We start from the raw sequence: 22,467 nt of genomic DNA, 5'->3' as shown, positions 1-22,467 counted from the left end.
GTTGAGGATCAGCGTGGCGGATGTGTTGTTACCTACCCTTACCACCTGGGTTCGGCCTGTCAGGAAGTCCAGGATACAGTTGCAGAGGGATGGATTTAGTCCCAGGCTTTGATCACACAGTTGTCCGGAACAGCTGGTGCTCTCATGCATCTTTCAGTGTTATTTGCTTCGAAGCGAGCATAGAAGTAGTTTAGCTCGTATGGTAGGCTCGTGTTACTGGACAGCTCTCGGCTATGCTTCACTTTGTAGTCTGCAATGGTTTTCAGGCCCTGCCAAATCCAATGAGCGTCTGAGCTGGTGTAGTATGATTCGATCTTAGTCCTGTATTGACACTTTGCCTGTTTAATGGATCGTCGGAGGGCATAGCGGCATTTCTTATATGCTTCCGGGTTCGAGTCCTGCTCCTTGAAAGCGGTAGCTCTAGACTTTGGCTCAGTGCGGATGTTGCCTGTAATCCATGGCTTCTGGTTGGGGTATGTACTAGAGGTCGACCGATTATGGTTTTTCAACACCGATACCAATTATCGGAGGACAAAAAAAGCAAATACCGATTAATGGGACGATTTTTAATGACAATTACAAAAATACTGAATTAACACTTTTTTATTTGAACTTAATACGTAGATTTTATTTATTTAGTCTCAAATAAGTAATGAAACATGTCCAATTTGTATTAAATAATACAAAACAGTGTTGGAGAAGAAAGTAAATGTGCAATATGTGCCAAGTAAAAAAAACGAATGTTTAAGTTCCTTGCTCAGAACATGAAAACATATGAAAGCTGGTGTTTCCTTTTAACATGAGTCTTCAATATTCCCAGGTAAGAAGTGCTAGGTTGTAGTTATTATAGGAATTTATAGGGCTGTTTCTCTCTTTACCATTTGTATTTCATATACCTTTCACTATTGGATGTTCTTATAGGCACTATAGGCTGGAAGTCATAAACTACGCTGTGCTTCAAGCATTGCGAAGTCCTGCTGGCAAACGTGGGAAAGTGCTGTTTGAATGAATGCTTACGAGCCTGCTGCTTCCTACCACCGCTCAATTCAGACTGGTCTATCAAATATCAAATCATAGACTTAATTATAATATAATAAACACACAGAAATACGCGCCTTAGATCATTAATATGGTCAAATCCAGAAACTATAATTTCGAAAACAAAATGTTTATTTTTTCAGTGAAATACGGAACCATCCCGTATTTTATCGAACGGGTGGCAATCCTAAGTCTAAATATGGCTGTTACATTGCGCAACCTTCAATGTTATGTCATCATTTTGTAAAATTCTGGCAAATTAATTACAGTCTTTGTTAGGAAGAAATGGTCTTCACACAGTTCGCAACGAGCCAGGCGGCTCAAACTGCTGCATATACCCTGACTCTGCTTACACTGAGTGCAAGAGAAGTGACACAATTTCCCTAGTTAATATTGCCTGCTAAAATGAATGATTACCGGTTGTTATGAAAACTTGAAATCGTCCCTAATTAATCTGCCATGCCGATTAATCGGTCGACCTCTAGTATGTACATACAGTCACTGTGGGGACGACGTCCTCAATGCAGTTATTGATGAAGTCAGTGACTGATGTGGTGTACTCCTCAATGACATCGGAGGAATCCTGGAACATATTCCAGTCTGCTAGCAAAACAGTCCTGTAGCTTAGCATCTGCTTCATCTGACCACTTTTTTTAATTTATCTAGTCAATGTTGCTTCCTGCTTTAATTTTTGCTTGTAAGCCGGAATCAGGAGGATGGAATTATGGTCAGACTTGCCAAATGGAGGGCAAGGGAGAGCTTTGTATGCGTCTCTGTGTGTGAGTAATGGTGGTCCAGAGTCCCCCCCCCCTCTCTGGTTGCACATTTTAACATGCTGATAGTATTTTGGTTAAACAGATTTAAGTTTCCCTGCATTAAAGTCCCCGGCTACTAAGAGCGCCTCCTCTGGTTGATCAGAATACAGCTCATTCAATGCTGCCTTAGTGCCAGCCTCTGACTGTGGTGGTATGTAAAACAGCTACGAAAAGTACAGATAACTCTCTAGGTAGATAATGTGGTCTACAGCTTATCATGAGACTTCCTTGGATATCGTGCACCAGCTGTTATTTACAAAAGTACATAGTCCGCCACCCCTTGTCTTACCAGATGCTGCTGTTCTATCCTGCCAGTACAGTGTATATAACCAGCTAGCTGTATGTTGATAGTGTCGTCGTTCAGCCACGACTCCGTGAAGCATAAAATATTACAGTTTTGAATGTCCCATTGGTAGTTTAATCTTCCGCGTAGGTCATCAATTTTTTTCTCCAAAGGTCGCACGTTTGCGAGCAGAATGGAAGGAAGTGGAGGTTTATTCGATTGCCTACGAATTCTCAGAAGGCAGACCGCCCTCTGGCCCCTTTTTCTCCGCCTCCTCTTCACACAAATCCTGGGGATCTGGGCCTGTTCCCGAGAAAGCAGTATATCATCCGCATGGGGCTCGTAAGACTTGTTAAAAGGGGAAAAAACGATTCTGCCAATCCGTGGTGAGTAATTGCAGTCCTGATGTCCAGAAGTTATTTTCGGTCATAAGAGACGGTAGCTGCAACATTATGTACAAAATAAGTAAAAAATAAGTTACAAACAAAGCAAATATACAAACAAAAAACACAATCGGTTGGGGACACGTAAAACGTCAGCCACCTTCTCCGACCCCATAAAGTACATAAAGTGCTCCAAAGACAGCGGCCACTCCTTCGTTGCCCGGGCGGTGTGTTTGGGATCATTGTCATGCTGAAAGACCCAGCCACGTTTCATCTTCAATGCCCTTGCTGATGGAAGGAGGTTTTCACTCAAAATCTCACGATACATAGCCCCATTCATTCTTTCCTTTACACGGATCAGTCTCCTGGTCCCTTTGCAGAAAAACAGCCCCAAAGCATGATGTTTCCACCCCCATGCTTCTCAGTAGGTATGGTGTTCTTTGGATGCAACTCAGCATTCTTTGTCCTTCAAACATGACGAGTTGAGTTTTTACCAAAAAGTTATATTTTGGTTTCATCTGACCATATATCATTCTCCCAATCTTCTTCTGGATCATCCAAATGCTCTCTAGCAAACTTCAGATGGGCCTGGACATGTACTGGCTTAAGCACGGGGACACGTCTGGCACTGCAGGATTTGAGTCCCTGGCGGCGTAGTGTGTTACTGATGGTAGGCTTTGTTACTTTGGTCCCAGCTCTATGCAGGTCATTCACTAGGTCCCCCCCGTGTGGTTCTGGGATTTTTGCGCTCACTATTCTTGTGATCATTTTGACCCCACAGGGTGAGATCTTGCGTGGAGCCCCAGATCGAGGGAGATTATCAGTATTGTGTGTCTTCCATTTCCTAATAATCACTCCCACAGTTGATTTCTTCAAACCAAGCTGCTTACCTATTGCAGATTCAGTCTTCCCAGCCTGGTGCAGGTCTACAATTTTGTTTCTGGTGTCCTTTGACAGCTCTTTGGTCTTGGCCATAGTGGAGTTTGGAGTGTGACTGTTTGAGGTTGTGGACAGGTATCTTTTATACTGATAACAAGTTCAAACAGGTGCCATTAATATAGGTAACGAGTGGAGGGCAGAGAAGCCTCTTAAAGAAGAAGTTACAGGTCTGTGAGAGCCAGAAATCTTGCTTGTTTGTAGGTGACCAAATACTTATTTTCCACCATAATTTGCAAATAAATTCATTAAAAATCCTACAATGTGATTTTCTGGAATTTCTTTTCTCATTTTGTCTGTCATAGTTGAAGTGTACCTATGATGAAAATTACAGGCCTCTCTCATCTTTTTAAGTGGGAGAACTTGCACAATTGGTGGCTGACTAAATACTTTTTTTGCCCCACTGTATAACACTGACACACCATCTGTTGTACAAATTCTAAATGTGCATTCAATATACAGTTGAGGTCTGAAGTTTACATACACTTAGGTTGGAGTCATTAAAACTCGTTTTTCAACCACTCCACACATTTCTTGTTAACTAACTATAGTTTTGGCAAGTCGGTTAGGACATATACTTTGCATGACACAAGTAATTTCTCCAACAATTGCTTACAGACAGATTATTTCACTTATAATTCACTGTATCAGAATTCCTGTGGGTCAGAAGTGTACATACACTAAGTTTACTGTGCCTTTGAAGAACTTGGAAAATTCCACAAAATGATGTCATGGCTTTAGAAGCTTCTGATGGGCTAATTGACATAATTTGAGTCAATTGGAGGTGTACCTGTGGATGTATTTCAAGGCCTACCTTCAAACTCAGTGGCCTTTGCTTGACATCATGGGAAAATCAATAGAAGAATCAGCCAAGACTTCAGAAAATAAATTGTAGACCTCCACCAGTCTGGTTCATGCTTGGGAGCAATCTCCAAACGCCTGAAGGTATCACGTTCATCTGTACAAACAATAGTACACAAGTATAAATACCATGGGACCACGCAGCCGTCATTCCGCTCAGGAAGGAGACGCATTCTGTCTCCTAGAGATGAATGTACTTTGGTGCGAAAAGTGCAAATCAATCCCAGAACAACAGCAAAGGACCTTGTGAAGATGCTGGAGGAAACAGGTACAAAGTATCTATAACCATAGTAAAACAAGTCCTATATTGACATAACCTGAAAGGCCGCTCAGCAAGGAAGAAGCCACTGCTCCAAAACCGCCATAAAAAAGCCAGACTACGGTTTGCAACTGCACATGGGGACAAAGATCGTACTTTTTGGAGAAATGTCCTCTGATCTGATGAAACAAAAATAGAACTGTTTGGCCGTAATGACCATGTTTATGTTTGGAGGAAAAACGGGGATGCTTTCAAGCCGAAGAACACCATCCCAACCGTGAAGCACAGGGCTGACAGCATCATGCTTTGAGGGTGCTTTGCTGCAGGAGGGACTGGTGCACTTCACAAAATAAATGGCTTCATGAGGCAGGAAAGTTTTGTGGCTATATTGAAGCAACATCTCAAGACATCAGTCACAAAGTTAAAGCTTGGTCGCAAATGGGTCTTCCAAATGGACAATGACCCCAAGCCTACTTCCAAAGTTGTGACAAAATGGCTTAAGGACAACAAAGTCATGGTATTGGAGTGGCCATCACAAAGCCCTGACCTCAATCCAATAAAAAATGTGTGGGTAAAACTGAAAAAGTGTGTGCAAGCAAGGAGGTCTACAAACCTGACTCAGTTACACCAGCTCTCCCAACTTATTGTGGGAAGCTTGTGGAAGGCTACCCGAAACATTTGACCCAAGTTAAACAATTTAAAGGCAATGCTACCAAATACTAATTGAGTGTATGTAAACTTCTGACCCACTGGGAATGTGATGAAAGTAATAAAAGCTTAAATAAATCATTCTCTGTACTATTATTCTGATATTTCACATTCTTCAAATAAAGTGGTGATCCTAACTGACCTAAGACAGGGAATTGTTACTAGGATTAAATGTCAGGAATTGTGAAAAGCTGACTTTAAATGTATTTGGCTGAGGTGTATGTAAACTTCCACCTTCAACTGTATATGCAGGCCTCAATTCCAAATGATTGGGAAAGATCGGCACCATCTAAAAAGGTGGAATTAGTCTAGATGCCAATCAAACCTTAATTTTGGGGTGCAAAGGAGGTAAAATGAAAAATAAACTGAGGCAGTTGTTTAACCAGTCAGTGTCTTTGGTCAAATGTTGCTGTCACTTATCTCGCTAGCTCAGCCATGACTATCCTATGCTCCTTCAACTCCTTCACCTCCACTTCTCTCACTATTTCCACCCCATTCAGAGTGATGAATGACGGAGAGGGGAAAAGCGAACCCCTCATTTGGTTTTCCGTAGAAAACACAGGCTGTTCCATTTACATGCTAGCCAATCGTGCTAACATGATAGCAACTCTGACTGAAGTGGAGTGTGGAAAATGTGCTGTATCGAACCCGGTCTCCACCTCACAAGATTACAGCCACTTTCTCTCCCACTCCCTCTCTCTCTCTCTCTCTCTCTCTCTCTCTCTCTCTCTCTCTCTCTCTCTCTCTCTCAAATTATCCACCTATCGCTGCTATTTTTCTTCTGTTATTCATGGCAAGCATGGTTTATTTCACTATTTCCAAGTAAATGACAACTTTCACAGTGTGGCAGTTTTCCAAGCATGGCTATTTAGCCGCTAGGTAGCTGGGCATTTTTGTCTGATGAGTTGCTTACCACTGAGTAGCACCATACACAGAAATAAACTACATAAAAAGAAAAGAATGCAGCAAGTGCTTGTATTCTCTGGGTTAGAAAGATCAAGTTGATATCCTAAAGTAATTAATTTGGACCCCTTCCAACAGTGTCTCTCTCTGTATAATTCATGATGGTGATTATCTCCATATTGTAGGAGGGCTTGTCTAATGACTGTTTGCTCAATACAGAGACACCTGAACTCATTATGACAGCAGAGATTTAATCAACATGGAATCTGCACATCCTGTTTAATATAAATCAAAGAGCTGCTCCTTCAGATATGTCAGTTATTTGATCAGATAAGAGAACCTGGAAATAAGAGCCCCTCGATACTGCTGGATCCTTCTTGATCTTTTTGACTGCATCTGGAGCTCCCACTCTTGTGACATCATGGAGAGTTTCAAGTAAGTCACAGTTCAGGTAGGCCTCCCGGTTTCAGCAAACAAAGGGGAGTAGGTTTGCTCAACAACAAATGGCAGGAAAAAAACTCTCCAAAATGACTTATTCAGAGGAGAAACGTCAGAATACCTGTGCTTCATCAGAGTATGGAGCAAAGCCTGAGCGTAAGAAGTAGATCTCTGCCTGTTTTATTTTAGTGCTCCAACTCCTGTTTACCATGAATTGTGCTTTTGGAAGTTTTTCCTCTGTAAGCCCTATTATTGAGGTTTTAATAGGTGTTGGTGTCTTCTATCTTTGGCCTGTACCTCCTGATAGCTAACCACTGTGGTCCCATGGCTGTTGTAAGGATGTGTTGTACCCAGACAATGAATGAAAGTCCTCCATTGGGCGTTGAAGTGAAACCATCCTGATGTCAGTTAGTTACGTTTGCCCAATTCATCTACCTTTGATCAAGTCCACACCCTTGTTAATCTCTGGGGTTGCCTAATGTCATATCACACACAGTCACTCTCCCTACCTCCTAAACCTTTGCACTCTTGTCTGTGTGTGTTGCTTGGCACTAAAGGCTGGATGAGGGCGAGAGAATAGTGCTCTGTGATTTCACTGATTTGTTTTCTGGGAATTGTTTTCTGAAGCAGTCGGCGGTTCTGGTGGGGCATCATAAATCCAGCAGACTGCCATTCCTGAGGTTTCAGACTTCCACTGCTCCCCTTCACCTCCTAGCAGGCCCAATGAGCCATCCTGTCATTAATGTGTTGATTGTGAACCATTACCTCTCACAGGAAAAATCAAAGGCAAACCTCATCCCTGTTGAAAAACCACTTGTGGAAGCAGATCAGTGACAACTTTGACTCCTCTTTTTTATTGGAGAACAGTGGGATAGTGTGATACACATTCCTGTGTCACTCTATCTCTCGGTCTCCTACCTCTCCATCTCTTTCTCATCTATCGTGGTCTTCATCTTCACTTTTTCATCCCTTAAACATACTCACATTTAATCTCATCTTCCCATCTCTCCATTGCCTCACCTGTCCATCTCCATACCTCTCCCACTATCTGACCCTCTCTTTATCCACTGTCCTCACCTCCCTGCATCTCCCCATATCTGTACCAATAAAGCCCTTGCCACTGTGGCCATAGGGGCTTCCATTGGCACAAAGGCAGCTCTTTTCATTCTTCTCTAAACCAGTTAGCATTAGCCGTGACCTGGTGGCACTACAGCCACCCTAGCTTCTATACCAGCAAAGAAGCTAGGGCTATTAGCTCCGGTGATGCCATCCCCAGCTAATGTTACCCACGGTGTGTTAAAGATTAGCATCTGAGTGTTTTGGGAAAGCTGTTTCATTAATGGATAGCGGTTGCTGTGGGTAAAGCCTATAACAAATGGTGTCTTCAGAGTAGCAGTGACTCATCATAGTGTTTTATGGCTGCAAATCCAGATCCTTTTAATGACCCTTATGTGTCAAAATGTATTGCAGAGATGGAATAGAGGAGGCTGGCTGAAAAACTAGAAAATAAATGCTCTTATTGTTCCTTCATGAGGACCTCCATTGTATGGGCTGATGGACAGGGTGCACCCCCATTAAATGTGACTCATCTTCAGATCTTATCAGCTACAACACTGGGCCTTTGTTGGGGTTTCTGTTGGATCACCTGGGGGCTCAATGGCACATTGGCAGGAAACTAAATCAATGAAACAAACTCATCAAAAATAGTCCTCTCACTGTCAACTGCGTTTATGTTCAGCAAACTTAACATGTGTAAATATTTGTATGAACATAACAAGATTCAACAGCTGAGATAAACTGAACAAGTTCCACAGACATGTGTCCCTAGACTAAGGGGGAGGGGGGGTCAAAATCAAAAGTAACAGTCAGTATCTGGTATGGCCACCAGCTGCATTAAGTACTGCAGTGCATCTCCTCCTCATGGACTGCACCAGATTTGCCAGTTCTTGCTGTGAGATGTTACCCCACTCTTCCACAAAGGCACCTGCAAGTTCCTGGACATTTCTGGGGGGGAATGGCCCAAGCCCTCACCCTCCGATCCAACAGGTCCCAGACGTGCTCAATGGGATTAAGATCCGGGCTCTTTGCTGGACATGGCAGAACACTGACATTCCTGACTTGCAGGAAATCACACACAGAACGAGCAGTATGGCTGGTGGCATTGTCATGCTGGAGGGTCATGTCAGGATGAGTCTGCAGGAAGGGTACCACATGAGGGAGGAGGATGTCTTCCCTGTAACGCACAGCGTTGAAATTGCCTGCAATGACAACTAGCTCAGTCCGATGATGCTTGACACACCGCCCCAGACCATGACGGACCCTCCACCTGCAAATCGATCCCGCTCCAGAGTACAGGCCTTGGTGTAACGCTCATTCCTTTGGCGATAAACACGAATCCGACCATCACCCCTGGTGAGACAAAAGCGCGACTCCTCAGTGAAGAGCACTTTTTGCCAGTCCTGTCTGGTCCAGCGATGGTGGGTTTGTGCCCGTAGGTGACGTTGTTGCCGGTGATGTCTGGTGAGGACCTGCCTTACAACAGGCCTACAAGCCTTCAGTCCAGCTTCTCTCAGCTTATTGCGGACAGTCTGAGCACTGATGGAGGGATTGCGCATTCCTGGTGTAACTCGGGCCGTTGTTGTTTCCATCCTGTACCTGTCCTGCAGGTGTGATGTTCGGATGTTCGGATCCTGTGCAGGAGTTGTTACATGTGGTCTGATACTGCGAGGACGATCAGCTGTCCGTCCTGTCTCCCTGTGGCGCAGTCTTAGGCGTCTCACAGTACGGACATTGCAATTTATTGCCCTGTCCACATCTGCAGTCCTCATGCCTCCTTGCAGCATGCCTAAGGCACGTTCACGCAGATGAGTAGGGACCCTGGGCATATTTCTTTTGGTGTGTTTCAAAGTCAGTAGAAAGGCCTCTTTTGTGTACTAAGTTTTCATAACTGTGACCTTAATTGCCTACCGTTTGTAAGCTGTTAGTGTCTTAATGACCGTTCCACAGGTGCATGTTCATTAATTGTTTATGGTTCATTGAACAAGCATGGGAAACAGTGTTTAAACCCTTTACAATGAAGATCTGGGAAGTTATTTGGATTTTTACGAATTATCTTTGAAAGACAGGGTCCCAAAAAGGGGACAGATTTTTCAGGTTTTCATACTTAAAGCATGTAGAGGTCTGTAATTTTTTATCATAGGTACACTTCAACTGTGAGAGACAGGATCTAAAACAAAAATCCAGAAAATCACATTGTATGATTTATAAGTAATTAATTTGTATTTTATTGCATGACATAAGTATTTGATACATCAGAAAAGCAGCATTTTGGTATTTGGTACAGAAACCTTTGTTTGCAATTACAGAGATCATACGTTTCCTGTAGTTCTTGACCAGGATTGCACACACTGCAGCAGGGATTTTGGCCCACTCCTCCATACAGACCTTCTCCAGATCCTGCAGGTTTCGGGGCTATCGCTGGGCAATACGGACTTTCAGCTCTCTCCAAAGATTTTCTGTTGGGTTCAGGTCTGGAGACTGGCTAGGCCACTCCAGGACCTTGAGATGCTTCTTACGGAGCCACTCCTTAGTTGCCCTGGCTGTGTGTTTTGGGTCGTTGTCATGCTGGAAGACCCAGCCACGACCCATCTTCAATGCTCTTACTGAGGGAAGGAGGTTGTTGGCCAAGATCTCGTGATACATGGCCCCATCCATCCTCCCCTCAATATGGTGCAGTCGTCCTGTCCCCTTTGCAGAAAACCATCCCCAAAGAATGATGTTTCCACCTCCATGCTTCACGGTTGGGATGGTGTTCTTGGGGTTGTAGTCATCCTTCTTCTTCCTCCAAACACAGCGAGTGGAGTTTAGAAACCTCAAAACCTCTATTTTTGTCTCATCAGACCACATTACCTTCTCCCATTCCTCCTCTGGATTATCCAGATGGTCATTGGCAAACTTCAGACGGGCCTGGACATGGGCTGGCTTGAGCAGGGGGACCTTGCGTGAGCTGCAGGATTTTAATCCATGACGGCGTAGTGTGATACTAATGGTTTTCTTTGAGACTGTGGTCCCAGCTCTCTTCATGTCATTGACCAGGTCCTGCCGTGTAGTTCTGGGCTGATCCCTCACCTTCCTCATGATCATTGCCCCACGAGGTGAGATCTTGCATGGAGCCCCAGACCGAGGGTGATTGACAGTCATCTTGAACTTCTTCCATTTTCTAATAATTGCGCCAACAGTTGTTGCCTTCTCACCAAGCTGCTTGCCTATTATCCTGTAGCCCATCCCAGCCTTGTGCAGGTCTACAATTTAACCCTGATGTCCTTACACAGCTCTCTGGTCTTGGCCATTGTGGAGAGGTTGGAGTCTGTTTGATTGAGTATGTGGACAGGTTTCTTTTATACAGGTAACGAGTTCAAACAGGTGCAGTTAATACAGGTAATGAGTGGAGAAGAGGAGGGCTTCTTAAAGAAAAACTAACAGTCTGTGAGAGCCGGAATTCTTACTGGTTGGTAGGTGATCAAATACTTATGTCATGCAATAAAATGCAAATGAATTACTTAAAAATCATACAATGTGATTTTCTGGATTTTTGTTTTAGATTCCGTCTCTCACAGTTTAAGTGTACCTATGATAAAAATGACAGACCTCTACATGCTTTGTAAGTAGGAAAACCTGCAAAATCGGCAGTGTATCAAATACTTGTTCTCCCCACTGTATGTGCGCACACACTATTAATCAGTATCAGGAAGGTGTCATTAGATACACACACACCTCGTATGAGTCAAATGAGACCTCATTGACATATTATCACTTAATTTCACAGGATTACCCCAAAAACAGACACCCTGGCTGGAGCAGGGGCTCCATAGCCTATCATGCAGGTGAGTGTCCTGAGTCATGTAACGTCTGTCCGTCTGCAAGTGTTTCTGTAAAATGGTTTGTTTTGTTGCTTGAATGTTTCTATCTCTGTACCTGCTTGCCATGCATGATTCTAATTATTGGTCAGACTGACTCCTGTGGCACCCTTCCTGACCATAGGGCTCTAGTCAAAAGTAGTGCACTATGTAGGGAATAGGGTGCCATGTAGGGCTCAGCAAGAGATTGCGAGATAAGCAGAGAGTTGTCCAAGTCCCCATGAATGGTGGGACACCATTATCAGTGTGTTACTGTTATCATAAGCCTGTGTGTTTATCGCTGCTTATCTGCCAAAGTGGTGATTAGGTGAAGCCCCACCTAGTGATCTCTTCATGTTTCATCTGTTCCATGTCATTGTTTCTTTCTTCCTAAAATCCACCCTAAAGATGAGAAAGTAGCTCTTTCCTCTCACATTCCCCCTGACCTCTAGTTGACTATTCCACTGCCGAGGGAGGTTGAGATGAGGACAAATGGATTTTTAAGTCAATGTTCTAGCTCGGGAACACAGCAGTCATCTCACTCATTTGGAAGTTCTGGGTTGGGCTCATTTTCAATTCAGTTAATTTAGGAGATTCATTGAAATAGGAATTTTCTGTTTACCTTGAACTGATTGAATTTGCATGGATTTGAAATACAGAATGATTCAAACTTGCATACATGCTCTCATATACACACACGCACTCTCTTTTCTCCTTCCCTCTCTCTCAGATGATGGGAAGCTCTTCCAGGGTAGTGGGGTGGGGGACGCCTTTGGCCCTCGCTGTTTTGAGGGGGACGTCATGGGCTGTGGCATCATGTTCCCACGGGACTACATCCTGGACAGTGGAGGTGAGTGCACCATTAGGCTGCTGCCATCTGAGACAGACAACCATGAAACAAACAATGTCATTAGATTATTAAAAAATGTAATAAAGCAGCAAATGTGAGGAGGTATTTTGAATGATAAACTTAGTTAACTGTATCCTCGTCCTCCCTGTCTATCAATCTGTCTGTCTCGCCATGTGTCTGTCTTTCTGAGCATTTCGGTGTGGCTCCCTCAGATGAACGTGACGATGGGGACCCGGAGTTGCGGCCTAAGCAGCAGCATGTCCAGAATGACCTCTATATGAACGATGAAGACGAGGAGGAGGATGGGGAGGAACTGGAGGGGAGGAAGGTCGTGGTGAGAGACTTTTGTCTACATCAGCAAACCTTCAAACAGGGCCAGAGCGTCAGCTCTGTGAGAGGCAGGAGAGGGGTTATGTTAAATTATTCTTAAAATTCAGTGCCTACTGTTTTACCACTCCTATATCCAATCAGAACACATCACATATAAAACCCTAACTAATTTGTCACTTTTGTTCATATCCTAAATTCATTTAAATGGAATTAACCCCAACCCTAGTGTGAATAGTAGCTCACTGTCGCCCCCTTGTGTTGTGCTAGGTGTTCTTCACACGGAATGGGAAGGTGGTGGGCCGCAAGGAGGTGGCAGTGCCAGCAGGGGGGTTCTATCCTACCATCGGCATGATGAGCACCGGGGAAAAGGTCAGGGTGGACCTGCACCCTCTAAGCGGGTGAGAGGAGAGGGGGAGGATGGAGGAGAGGAGGGTGGAGTGAAGAGAGTAGGGACATGACCAGAGAGAAGTGGCTCCAACACAGACAGACACACACACCACAAACTTGGAGGACAGGGCCAGCTGCATAAGCGGTCGCTTATGGCTCCAAGCCAATAGCCCCCCCCAAAAAAAATATATATATGTGGTTGTGCATTAGCAATTTTTCTCTTGGTATGTCAGTCACTTACAGTCACTCAATTAACCATGTCAGCTAACTATTTTAGATTGGTAAATTATTCTTGCCAGCTATCTAAACTAGTAATCATGGTAGAATACTGACAGGTCACGCAGGATGCATGCCCAGGGGCCCATTGCTTTTGTTAGTCACTTTCACTCAGATATCATTAACATGGCAAAATGTGAAGAATTACAGGAAATTAGCTTTAAACTGCAAAAAAAAAATAATCTGCCCCATGGCAAAATGGGCAGAATTGGCAGAATTGGCCAACAAAATCTCGCTTAGGGCCCGAAAAGGGAGGATGACGATATGATGCTAGACCAATATGGGAATTTGTTGTCGTCACAGTGCAGTATCCCTTTTCTTCACATCACTCCTGGATCCAGCATGTTGTCTGGGAAGTCCCACCTCAGTTTAGTTTACTCTGGGTTGACTCCTATCAGTAGAGGAAACTCATGCTACTAGATAGTATGAAGATTAATATTATTCAAAGCTGATATGTCAAGACTATACTGTATGGGTGCCTCAAAGTGCTTACTTTTATCATGTCAATAGAAAATGCTAGAACCAGTTTAAAGAGATGCTGGACCAATCCCAGTCTTTAGCAACAATCATTCAAGTCTTATTAGTTCAACTATATTTTGAGATGATTAAAGGAATGCATTCAAAATGCTGAAAAAAATGTAACCCACAGACAAGAAATACAACTCTCAGGTATGCCAAAATCCAAATAACTTTAACTAGGATGTTGTGTTATGTCATTTTTTTCTAAGACTATGATAATACCATATCATTTTATCACAAGCACTTTATTGTAGATATACTGAATTATGATGCATACGACAGGCATTTGAGAGGCTTTTTGTTTGGGCATGTCTATGTTCCTTCTCTTTTGGGTTCATTTATATTGTGGAATGACAGGTTAAATGAAATACTTCATCAAGATCTGCCTTTCTAGACCATTTTCATTTGTTTTGATTAATCTTCTGTAATATCAGAACTGTACTCAAGCAATGTGCTGATTGATTGTATTTTATGATTAAAAAAACTGAAGATCATGCACTAAACTGTTCCTGACAGAGTCATTTGATTTCATATTAGGTTCATTTAATCATTGATATGAATGTATGTGTCACCTCTAAATTGTGCACTTGTATGCAATGTTTATAAATAAAGATGAGTGTCTATTTCTAAAGGATGGCCTGCTTTGTGTTTTTTCTCTCATTTGGATGAGACTTATAAGCCAGCAGAGGGAGCTATATTATATTTTATTTAACTAGTCAAGTCAGTTAATTAAGAACACATTGTTATTTACAATGACGGCCTACCAAAAGGCAAAAGACCTCCTGCGGGGACGGGGGCTGTGATTCAAAAAATAAATAACAAAACACACATCATAACAAGAGCGAACACTACATAAAGAGAGACCTAAGACAACAGCAAGGCAGCAGCAACACATGACAACAACATTATTGGGCAAGGACAAGAAGGTAGAGACAATAATACATCAGGCAAAGCAGCCACAACTGTCAGTAAGAGTGTCCATGATTGAATCTTTGAATGAAGAGATTGAGATAAAACTGTCCAGTTTGAGTGTTTGTTGCAGCTCGTTCCAGTCGCTAGCTGCAGCGAAATGAAAAGACGAGCGACCCAGGGATGTGTGTGCTTTGGGGACCTTTAATAGAATGTGACTGGCAGAACGGGTGTTGTATGTGGAGGATGAGGTCTGCAGTAGATATCTCAGATAGGGGGGAGTGAGGCCTAAGAGGGTTTTATAAATAAGCATCAACCAGTGGGTCTTGCGACGGGTAAACAGAGATGACCAGTTTACAGAGGAGTATAGAGTGCAGTGATGTGTCCTATAAGGAGCATTGGTGGTAAATCTGATGGCCGAATGGTAAAGAACATCTATCCACTCGAGAGCAGCGTTACCTGCTGATCTATAAATGATCATCTCTGTAATCTAGCATGGGTAGGATGGTCATCTGAATCAGGGTTAGTTTGGCAGCTGGGGTGAAAGAAGAGCGATTACAATAGAGGAAACCAAGTCTAGATTTAACCTTAACCTGCAGCTTTGATATGTGCTGAGAGAAGGACAGTGTACTGTCTAGCCATACTCCCAAGTACTTGTATGAGGTGACCACCTCAAGCTCTAAACCCTCAGAGGTAGTAGTCACACCTGTGGGGAGAGGGGCATTCTTTTTACCAAACCACATGAACTTTGTTTTGGAGGTGTTCAGAATAAGGATCAGGGTAGAGAAAGCTTGTTGGGCACTAAGAAAGCTTTGTTGTAGAGCATTTAACACAAAATCCAGGGAGGGGCCAGCTGAGTATAACACTATCATCTGCATATAAATGGATGAGAGAACTTCCTACTGCCTGAGCTTTTTTTATTTTACCTTTATTTAACTAGGCAAGTCAGTTAAGAACAAATTATTATTTTCAATGACGGCCTAGGAACAGTGGGTTAACTGCCTGTTCAGGGGCAGAACGACAGATTTGTACCTTGTCAGCTCGGCGATATGAACTTGCAACCTTTCGGTTACTAGTCCAACGCTCTAACCACCCTGCCACCCTGAAATGTTGTTGATGTAAATTGAAAAGAGCGTGGGGCCCAGAATTGAGCCCTTGATGACAGGCATTGGCTGAGACAGCAGATTTTCTGACCTTATGTAACAGTATAACTTTACTTCCGTCCCCTCACCCATACCCGGGCGCGAACCAGGGACCCTCTGCACACATCAACAACAGTCACCCACGAAGCGTCGTTACCCATCGCTCCACAAAAGCCGCAAAGCAAGGGGAACTACTGCAGAGCAAGGGGAACTACTACTTCAAGGTCTCAGAGCAAGTGACGTAACCAATTGAAGCGCTATTTAGCGCGCACCGCTAACTAAGCTAGCCGTTTCACATCCGTTACATTCACCCCCCTTTTGACCTTCCTCCTTTTTCCGCAGCAACCAGTAATCCGGGTCACGGCACCAATGTTACAGTATAACTTTACATCCGTCCCCTCGCCCATACCCGGGCGCGAACCAGGGACCCTCTGCAGACATCAACAACAGTCACCCACGAAGCGTCGTTACCCATCGCTCCACAAAAGCCGCGGCCCTTGCAGAGCAAGGGGAACTACTACTTCAAGGTCTCAGAGCAAGTGACGTAACCGATTGAACCGCTTTTTAGCGCTCGCACCGCTAACTAAGCTAGCCGTTTCACATCCGTTACACTTATACACTGCACTCTTTGAGAGAGGTAGTTAGCAAACCAGACCAAAGACCCCTCAGAGACACCAATACTCCTTAGCCGGCCCACAAGAATGGAATGGTCTACCGTATCAAAAGCATTGGCCAAGTCAATAAAAATGACAGCACGATATCAAGGGCAATGTGACATCTTTGACATCTTCAAAAAAGAAGGTCCAAGGCATCTTCGATAGAGGGGATCAAGCTGATTCTATACCATTTTACAGAGGCTAGTTCATGAAGGAAGGCTTGTTCATTCATGTTTTTTAGCAAGCGTCTATGACAAATCTGGACAGGTTGTTTCACTGAGCAGCCATTATGAACACAGGACAGGAGAGAGCATAGGGCAGTTAGGGTACAGGCCGGGGCTGATCAGAGGACAATAGCACCCAGCAACAGTCAACAAAGAGCTATTCGAAAGTTGAATACTTAAAACCAGCAAATCAAATTGTTTGGAGACAGACTTGGAGACAACTGAGCACTGAAGGTGATCCTTGGTAAAGATTGCCACTTTGGAAGATCTGTCTTGCCGAAAAAGGTTATAACCAGACAGTTCATATCAGTATTCAAAACACTCTTCCTTAACCATGTCTCAGTAATGACCAACACATGTGGATTGGAGCTGTGAACCTACACTTTCAATTGATCAATTTTAGGTAATAAGCTTCTAGTGCAGAAAACACAGGCTTTTACGAGAGCAGAAATCAGTGAAGCAGATATCAGAGCACAAGTCAGAATTGAGGCTAGCAACAGTAGATGGGCCAGGGTGTACATGTACATTTCCAGATATCATCAACAGTAGGTGGGCCAGGGTATAGTGTCAACAGTAATACAATCAAGGCACAGCATAGGACAGGGACAACTCTGCAGTGCTGATTTATGACATCTGAGTGTGCATCAGATGGCAACAAGATCATATTGTACAGCAATTTCATCAGGTAACATGAATACAAAGCCGGCAAGAGGTGGTTAGAATGGGATGGGAGGGCAAGAGTCCGTGTAACCAATAGAGAGTCAGAGTCCCGAATGTGGGAACAAACATAGTCTGTCCCACGGTTGGGCAAAGAAAGTTCGTAGTCAACAAAGCATGCAGGAGTCATGAGGCAAATAGCAAAATGCACAACAACAAAAAATAATATACACTGCTCAAAAAAATAAAGGGAACACTAAAATAACACATCCTAGATCTGAATGAATGAAATATTCTTATTAAATACTTTTTTCTTTACATAGTTGAATATGCTGACAACATAATGACACAAAAATGATCAATGGAAATCAAATTTATCAACCCATGGAGTTCTGGATTTGGAGTCACACTCAAAATTAAAGTGGAAAACCACACTACAGGCTGATCCCACTTTGATGTAATGTCCTTAAAACAAGTCAAAATGAGGCTCAGTAGTGTGTGTGGTCTCCACGTGCCTGTATGACCTCCCTACAACGCCTGGGCATGCTCCTGATGAGGTGGCAGATGGTCTCCTGAGGGATCTCCTCCCAGACCTGGACTAAAGCATCCGCCAACTCCTGGACAGTCTGTGGTGCAAAGTGGCGTTGGTGGATGGAGCGAGACATGATGTCCCAGATGTGCTCAATTGGATTCAGGTCTGGGGAACGGTCGGGCCAGTCCATAGCATCAATGCCTTCCTCTTGCAGGAACTGCTGACACACTCCAGCCACATGAGGTCTAGCATTGTCTTGCATTAGGAGGAACCCAGGGCCAACCACACCAGCATATGGTCTCACAAGGGGCGAGGATCTCATCTCGGTACCTAATGGCAGTCAGGCTACCTCTGGCGAGCACATGGAGGGCTGTGCGGCCCCCCAAAGAAATGCCACCCCACACCATGACTGACCCACCGCCAAACCGGTCATGCTGGAGGATGTTGCAGGCAGCAGAACGTTCTCCACGGCATCTCCAGACGGTCACGTTTGTCACATGTGCTCAGTGTGAACCTGCTTTCATCTGTGAAGAGCACAGGGCGCTAGTGGCGAATTTGCCAATCTTGGTGTTCTCTGGCAAATGCCAAACGTCCTGCACGGTGTTGGGCTATAAGCACAACCCCCACCTGTGGACGTCGGGCCCTCATACCACCCTCATGGAGTCTGTTTCTGACCGTTTGAGCAGACACATGCACATTTGTGGCCTGGTGGAGGTCATTTTGCAGGGCTCTGGCAGTGCTCCTCCTGCTCCTCCTTGCACAAAGGCGGAGGTAGCGGTCCTGCTGCTGGGTTGTTGCCCTCCTACGGCCTCCTCCACGTCTCCTGATGTACTGGCCTGTCTCCTGGTAGCGCCTCCATGCTCTGGACACTACGCTGACAGACACAGTAAACCTTCTTGCCACATCTCGCATTGATGTTCCATCCTGGATGAGCTGCACTACCTGAGCCACTTGTGTGGGTTGTAGTCTCATGCTACCACTAGAGTGAAAGCACCGCCAGCATTCAAAAGTGACCAAAACATCAGCCAGGAAGCATAGGAACTGAGAAGTGGTCTGTGGTCCCCACCTGCAGAACCACTCCTTTATTGGGGGTGTCTTGCTAAATGCCTATAATTTCCACCTGTTGTCTATTCCATTTGCACAACAGCATGTGAAATGTATTGTCAATCAGTGTTGCTTCCTAAGTGGACAGTTTGATTTCACAGAAGTGTGATTGACTTGGAGTTAAATTGTGTTGTTTAAGTGTTCCCTTTATTTTTTTTGAGCAGTCTATATAACGACTTGGGGCTAGGCATTGTAAGTTCAGAGTCACTCGCCCCAACAGTGTGTGTGTGCTGGCCAGGGCCAGGGCAGATGGTGAACAGATCACCAGGTGGAATCCAAGCAGCAGTGCAGCAGGCAATGGGAGTAGGTGTCACACCCACTTGGGAGAAACTTTTATTTCTGGAGGCAGATTTCTTGAAGAACATGCCAGTGGATGGTCTTTGAACAGTATCAGTATCATAACACTGTACTGAGTTAAGCACGCTATAAACGCAGATCTGACATTTAAAGGTCATTTACAATTGGGCTGACATTTACAGCATTCACCATGAATGTGATGTCAGCAAACAGGGAAACATTGCCTTTCAAAGCTGGCTACAAGGGCGATCGTATTGAATCCCGTTCTTAGTTCATGTACTGAAACAAGACAACAGATGTATCAATGATAGACCATTTATTATTTATTTCAAACACATCTCAAGACGTACAATTCCAAGATTACTTTATGGAGGACCCCAAAAAATTAAGTATAAAACATTGAGGGTAAATATAATAATCTGTATTTATCCAGTTTTCTAAATTCATTATAAAATAGGATGCTTTTTATACAATTTAAAACAGGCACTGTGTCAAAGGACAACTAAAAATATACACCCAGGAAGGGAAAGGGCCCAAACATACATCACAGATAGTACATTGTTGGTTTAGTCATCCTGGATCAAATTACCACAAGCCTTTTATGATTCTTAAGGTATATTACAAGATCAAGTACTATCAAACCCATGAAGCGACTGCTTGTGATTATTTAAAGCAGCTCTGATCCTGGAATCCATCTGGCAGTGCTTTGTGTACGAGCCCACTTAAAGGGGCAGTGCAGTCAAAAGTGATTTCCCTATTTTATTGATATTTCCACACTACGGGGGTCAAAATAACACTGAAATTGTGAAAATGTTGATAATGCCCTTTTAGTGTAACAGCTTTTGAAAAAAGGGGGATGTAGTTTTTGGCCCACAGCATTACATCACAATCTGATTATTCTGACCAATGACCAGTCATCTTTTATTTGCAAAATATGTATTGTCCTACTCTGAAGGGGTAGGCTCTAGAGCCCTCAAACTCTTCTCTGGACCTCCAAACTAGTTCCACTGAGTTTTTCATCGTTCCCGTCTAATCAGGGACTGATTTCGACCGGTACAATTAATGATCAGATAGAACAGAAAACCAGCGAGAGTTGAATACCCCTGCTCTAGGGTCTAGGCCAGGTTTTCCCAAACTCAGTACTAGAGCCCACCCTGGTTGCATATTTTGTTTTCTGCCCAAACACTACACAGCTGATTCAAATAATCAAAGCTTGATGATGAGTTGGTTATTTGAATCAGCTGTGTAGTGCTAGGACAAAAACCAAAACGTGCACCCAGGGGGAGGCCCCAGGACCGAGTTTAGGAAACCCTGGTCTAGACGATCCTATCCGCCAATCAGGGCTGTGTATCATAAAGATCGTAACTGTATTCACTCCCAGTTTAAAAAAGACACAGACCAGCCTTTCCAGCGTAAAAATACAAAAAATGGAAAATGTTTTTAATCCAACTGTCTACAATCTACCAGTCCCTTCTATCAGGCTCCCTCAGAAATCACTAAAATAATCAGGCTATTTGGTTCAATGTAGTGTGTAACTTTTCTACTGTGAACGAAACAAACACTCAAAATGATCACAAATTACACCCAAACAGAGAAAAATCACAATTGTTGTGTCCCTGCACTTAAGAACTCCCTGGGTTTTATAAAGTGGACAGGGAGTACTAGGGACATAATATGTTGGTGTGTGTCCAGTCTAAATCCAGTCTGATTCAGAGCTGAGTGTCTATTCAGACGTCATCTTCCTCTTCCTCTTCCTCATAATAGCGGTTCCTCTTGATCATCTCCTCTATGGTGAGCTGCTCCCCCTCCCCTTCACCTCCCTCCTCCCCTTCGCCTCCCTCCTCCCCCTCCCAGAAGCCCACGTCCTGGGAACTGCGGTTGTGTTTGGGCTGCGGGGGCGGCGATGCTAGGATGTCTGGAGAGGCACTTTTGCATTTTAAAGAAGCCCTTTCCTCTTCCTCTTCCATTGCTGCTTCTTTTCCTTTCTTCATCGACTCTTCTTTCTTGTCCTGCGTTGCCAGGAGACTCTCCACCTCCTCGCAGCTGATCTCTCCGTTCACCGCACTGCCGCTGGGCAGTGTGGGCTTGCTCCCCTCTTTCTCCTCCTCTCTCCCCCTCTGGAGTTGGGGTTCTGGTTCCTTAAGCGTGGAGCAGCTGTCCTCCAGCGACCCCCTCCTGTCCATCAGGGATTTGAGGGGCTGGCGGGGCTCCCGTGGCCCCAGGGCATTGGTGTTGGTGAGGCTGGGGGCCACCGAGAAGGGCCGACTGCACTCCTTCAGAGACGAGCTCCTCCTGAGGCTCTTCAGCTCGGCCCTGTCGGGGCTCAGGGTGGACGATGACACCTCACCCTCCGGGGGCCACTTGGCCCTCCAGGGCCGGCCCACACCACCACCCTCCAGAGCAGGAGAGGCTCCAGCATCACTGTCAGCAGGAGGGGGCCAGGCAACCCTAAGCCTGCGGGCCTCTGGGACTTTCTCGGCGGTGGAGAGTTTCTCAGTGGAGGAAATGTGGCTGTGTGTCTCATGAGAGGCAGTCAGGTCCGTCACCTTGGCCAGGGGAGACTCCTCCACCGTGGGGCTGGACTGCTTGGCTGGGGAGAGTGGTGTCTCGGCTGGATGAGACACCACCACAGCTCTTTCTGCCCGCTCCGTAGACCTCATCTCCACTACCCGGTCTACTCCTTCTTCCTCCTCCTCCTCTTCCTCGGCACGGGGCGTCCACAGGTCCTTGTGGGGGCAGTGGCCAAAGCCCTCGTCGTAGTTGCCTTTGGCCTTGAACAGTTGGCTGAAGTGGGGCTTGCAGTAGACCTTACCGTGTAGAGAAGCATAGCTCCCCAGGCTGAACAGCAGAGGGTAGCAAAAGAACACAAAAACATACATTAGCTAGATGCAGACAAGACACCGGTCACTGAAACAAATGTACATTTCAATACTAATGTTTTTCCAATAGATTCAGCTTAGGATAAATCCAATTAAAATGGCATATTGAAAAGATAGAATTATCATGCACAATAGACAATATTTTTAACTTGTTCTTTTTTCTTTTCCCCCAATGGTTTCTAAATG

General features: G+C 44.5%; 2 protein-coding genes across 3 annotated transcripts in view; one reads left to right on the top strand and one right to left on the bottom strand.

Moving 5' to 3' along the window:
* Nucleotides 1-13,258, top strand: part of LOC115140932 (SPRY domain-containing protein 3-like) — a 71,043-nt gene extending 57,785 nt beyond the window's left edge. For both annotated transcript variants that reach the window (XM_029679441.2, XM_029679431.2), the window contains 4 exons: nucleotides 11,450-11,507; nucleotides 12,250-12,369; nucleotides 12,582-12,703; nucleotides 12,967-13,258. In XM_029679441.2, the coding sequence (XP_029535301.2) occupies nucleotides 11,450-11,507; nucleotides 12,250-12,369; nucleotides 12,582-12,703; nucleotides 12,967-13,101 (435 nt within the window). In that variant the 3' untranslated portion in view covers nucleotides 13,102-13,258. The remainder of the gene's footprint in view (nucleotides 1-11,449; nucleotides 11,508-12,249; nucleotides 12,370-12,581; nucleotides 12,704-12,966) is intronic.
* Nucleotides 13,259-19,701: 6,443 nt separating this feature from the next.
* The window catches only part of LOC115140904 (LIM domain and actin-binding protein 1-like), a 42,669-nt gene continuing 39,903 nt past the window's right edge, over nucleotides 19,702-22,467 (bottom strand). The window contains 1 exon segment of the mRNA XM_065001982.1: nucleotides 19,702-22,240. Coding sequence (XP_064858054.1) covers nucleotides 21,130-22,240 — 1,111 coding nt within the window. The 3' untranslated portion in view covers nucleotides 19,702-21,129.

The sequence above is a fragment of the Oncorhynchus nerka genome, linkage group LG2 (assembly GCF_034236695.1).
Source record: "Oncorhynchus nerka isolate Pitt River linkage group LG2, Oner_Uvic_2.0, whole genome shotgun sequence".
Taxonomy (NCBI): Eukaryota; Metazoa; Chordata; class Actinopteri; order Salmoniformes; family Salmonidae; genus Oncorhynchus; species Oncorhynchus nerka.
Note: the sequence above shows the minus strand (reverse complement) of the source record. Positions and strands in the feature narration are given on the sequence as shown.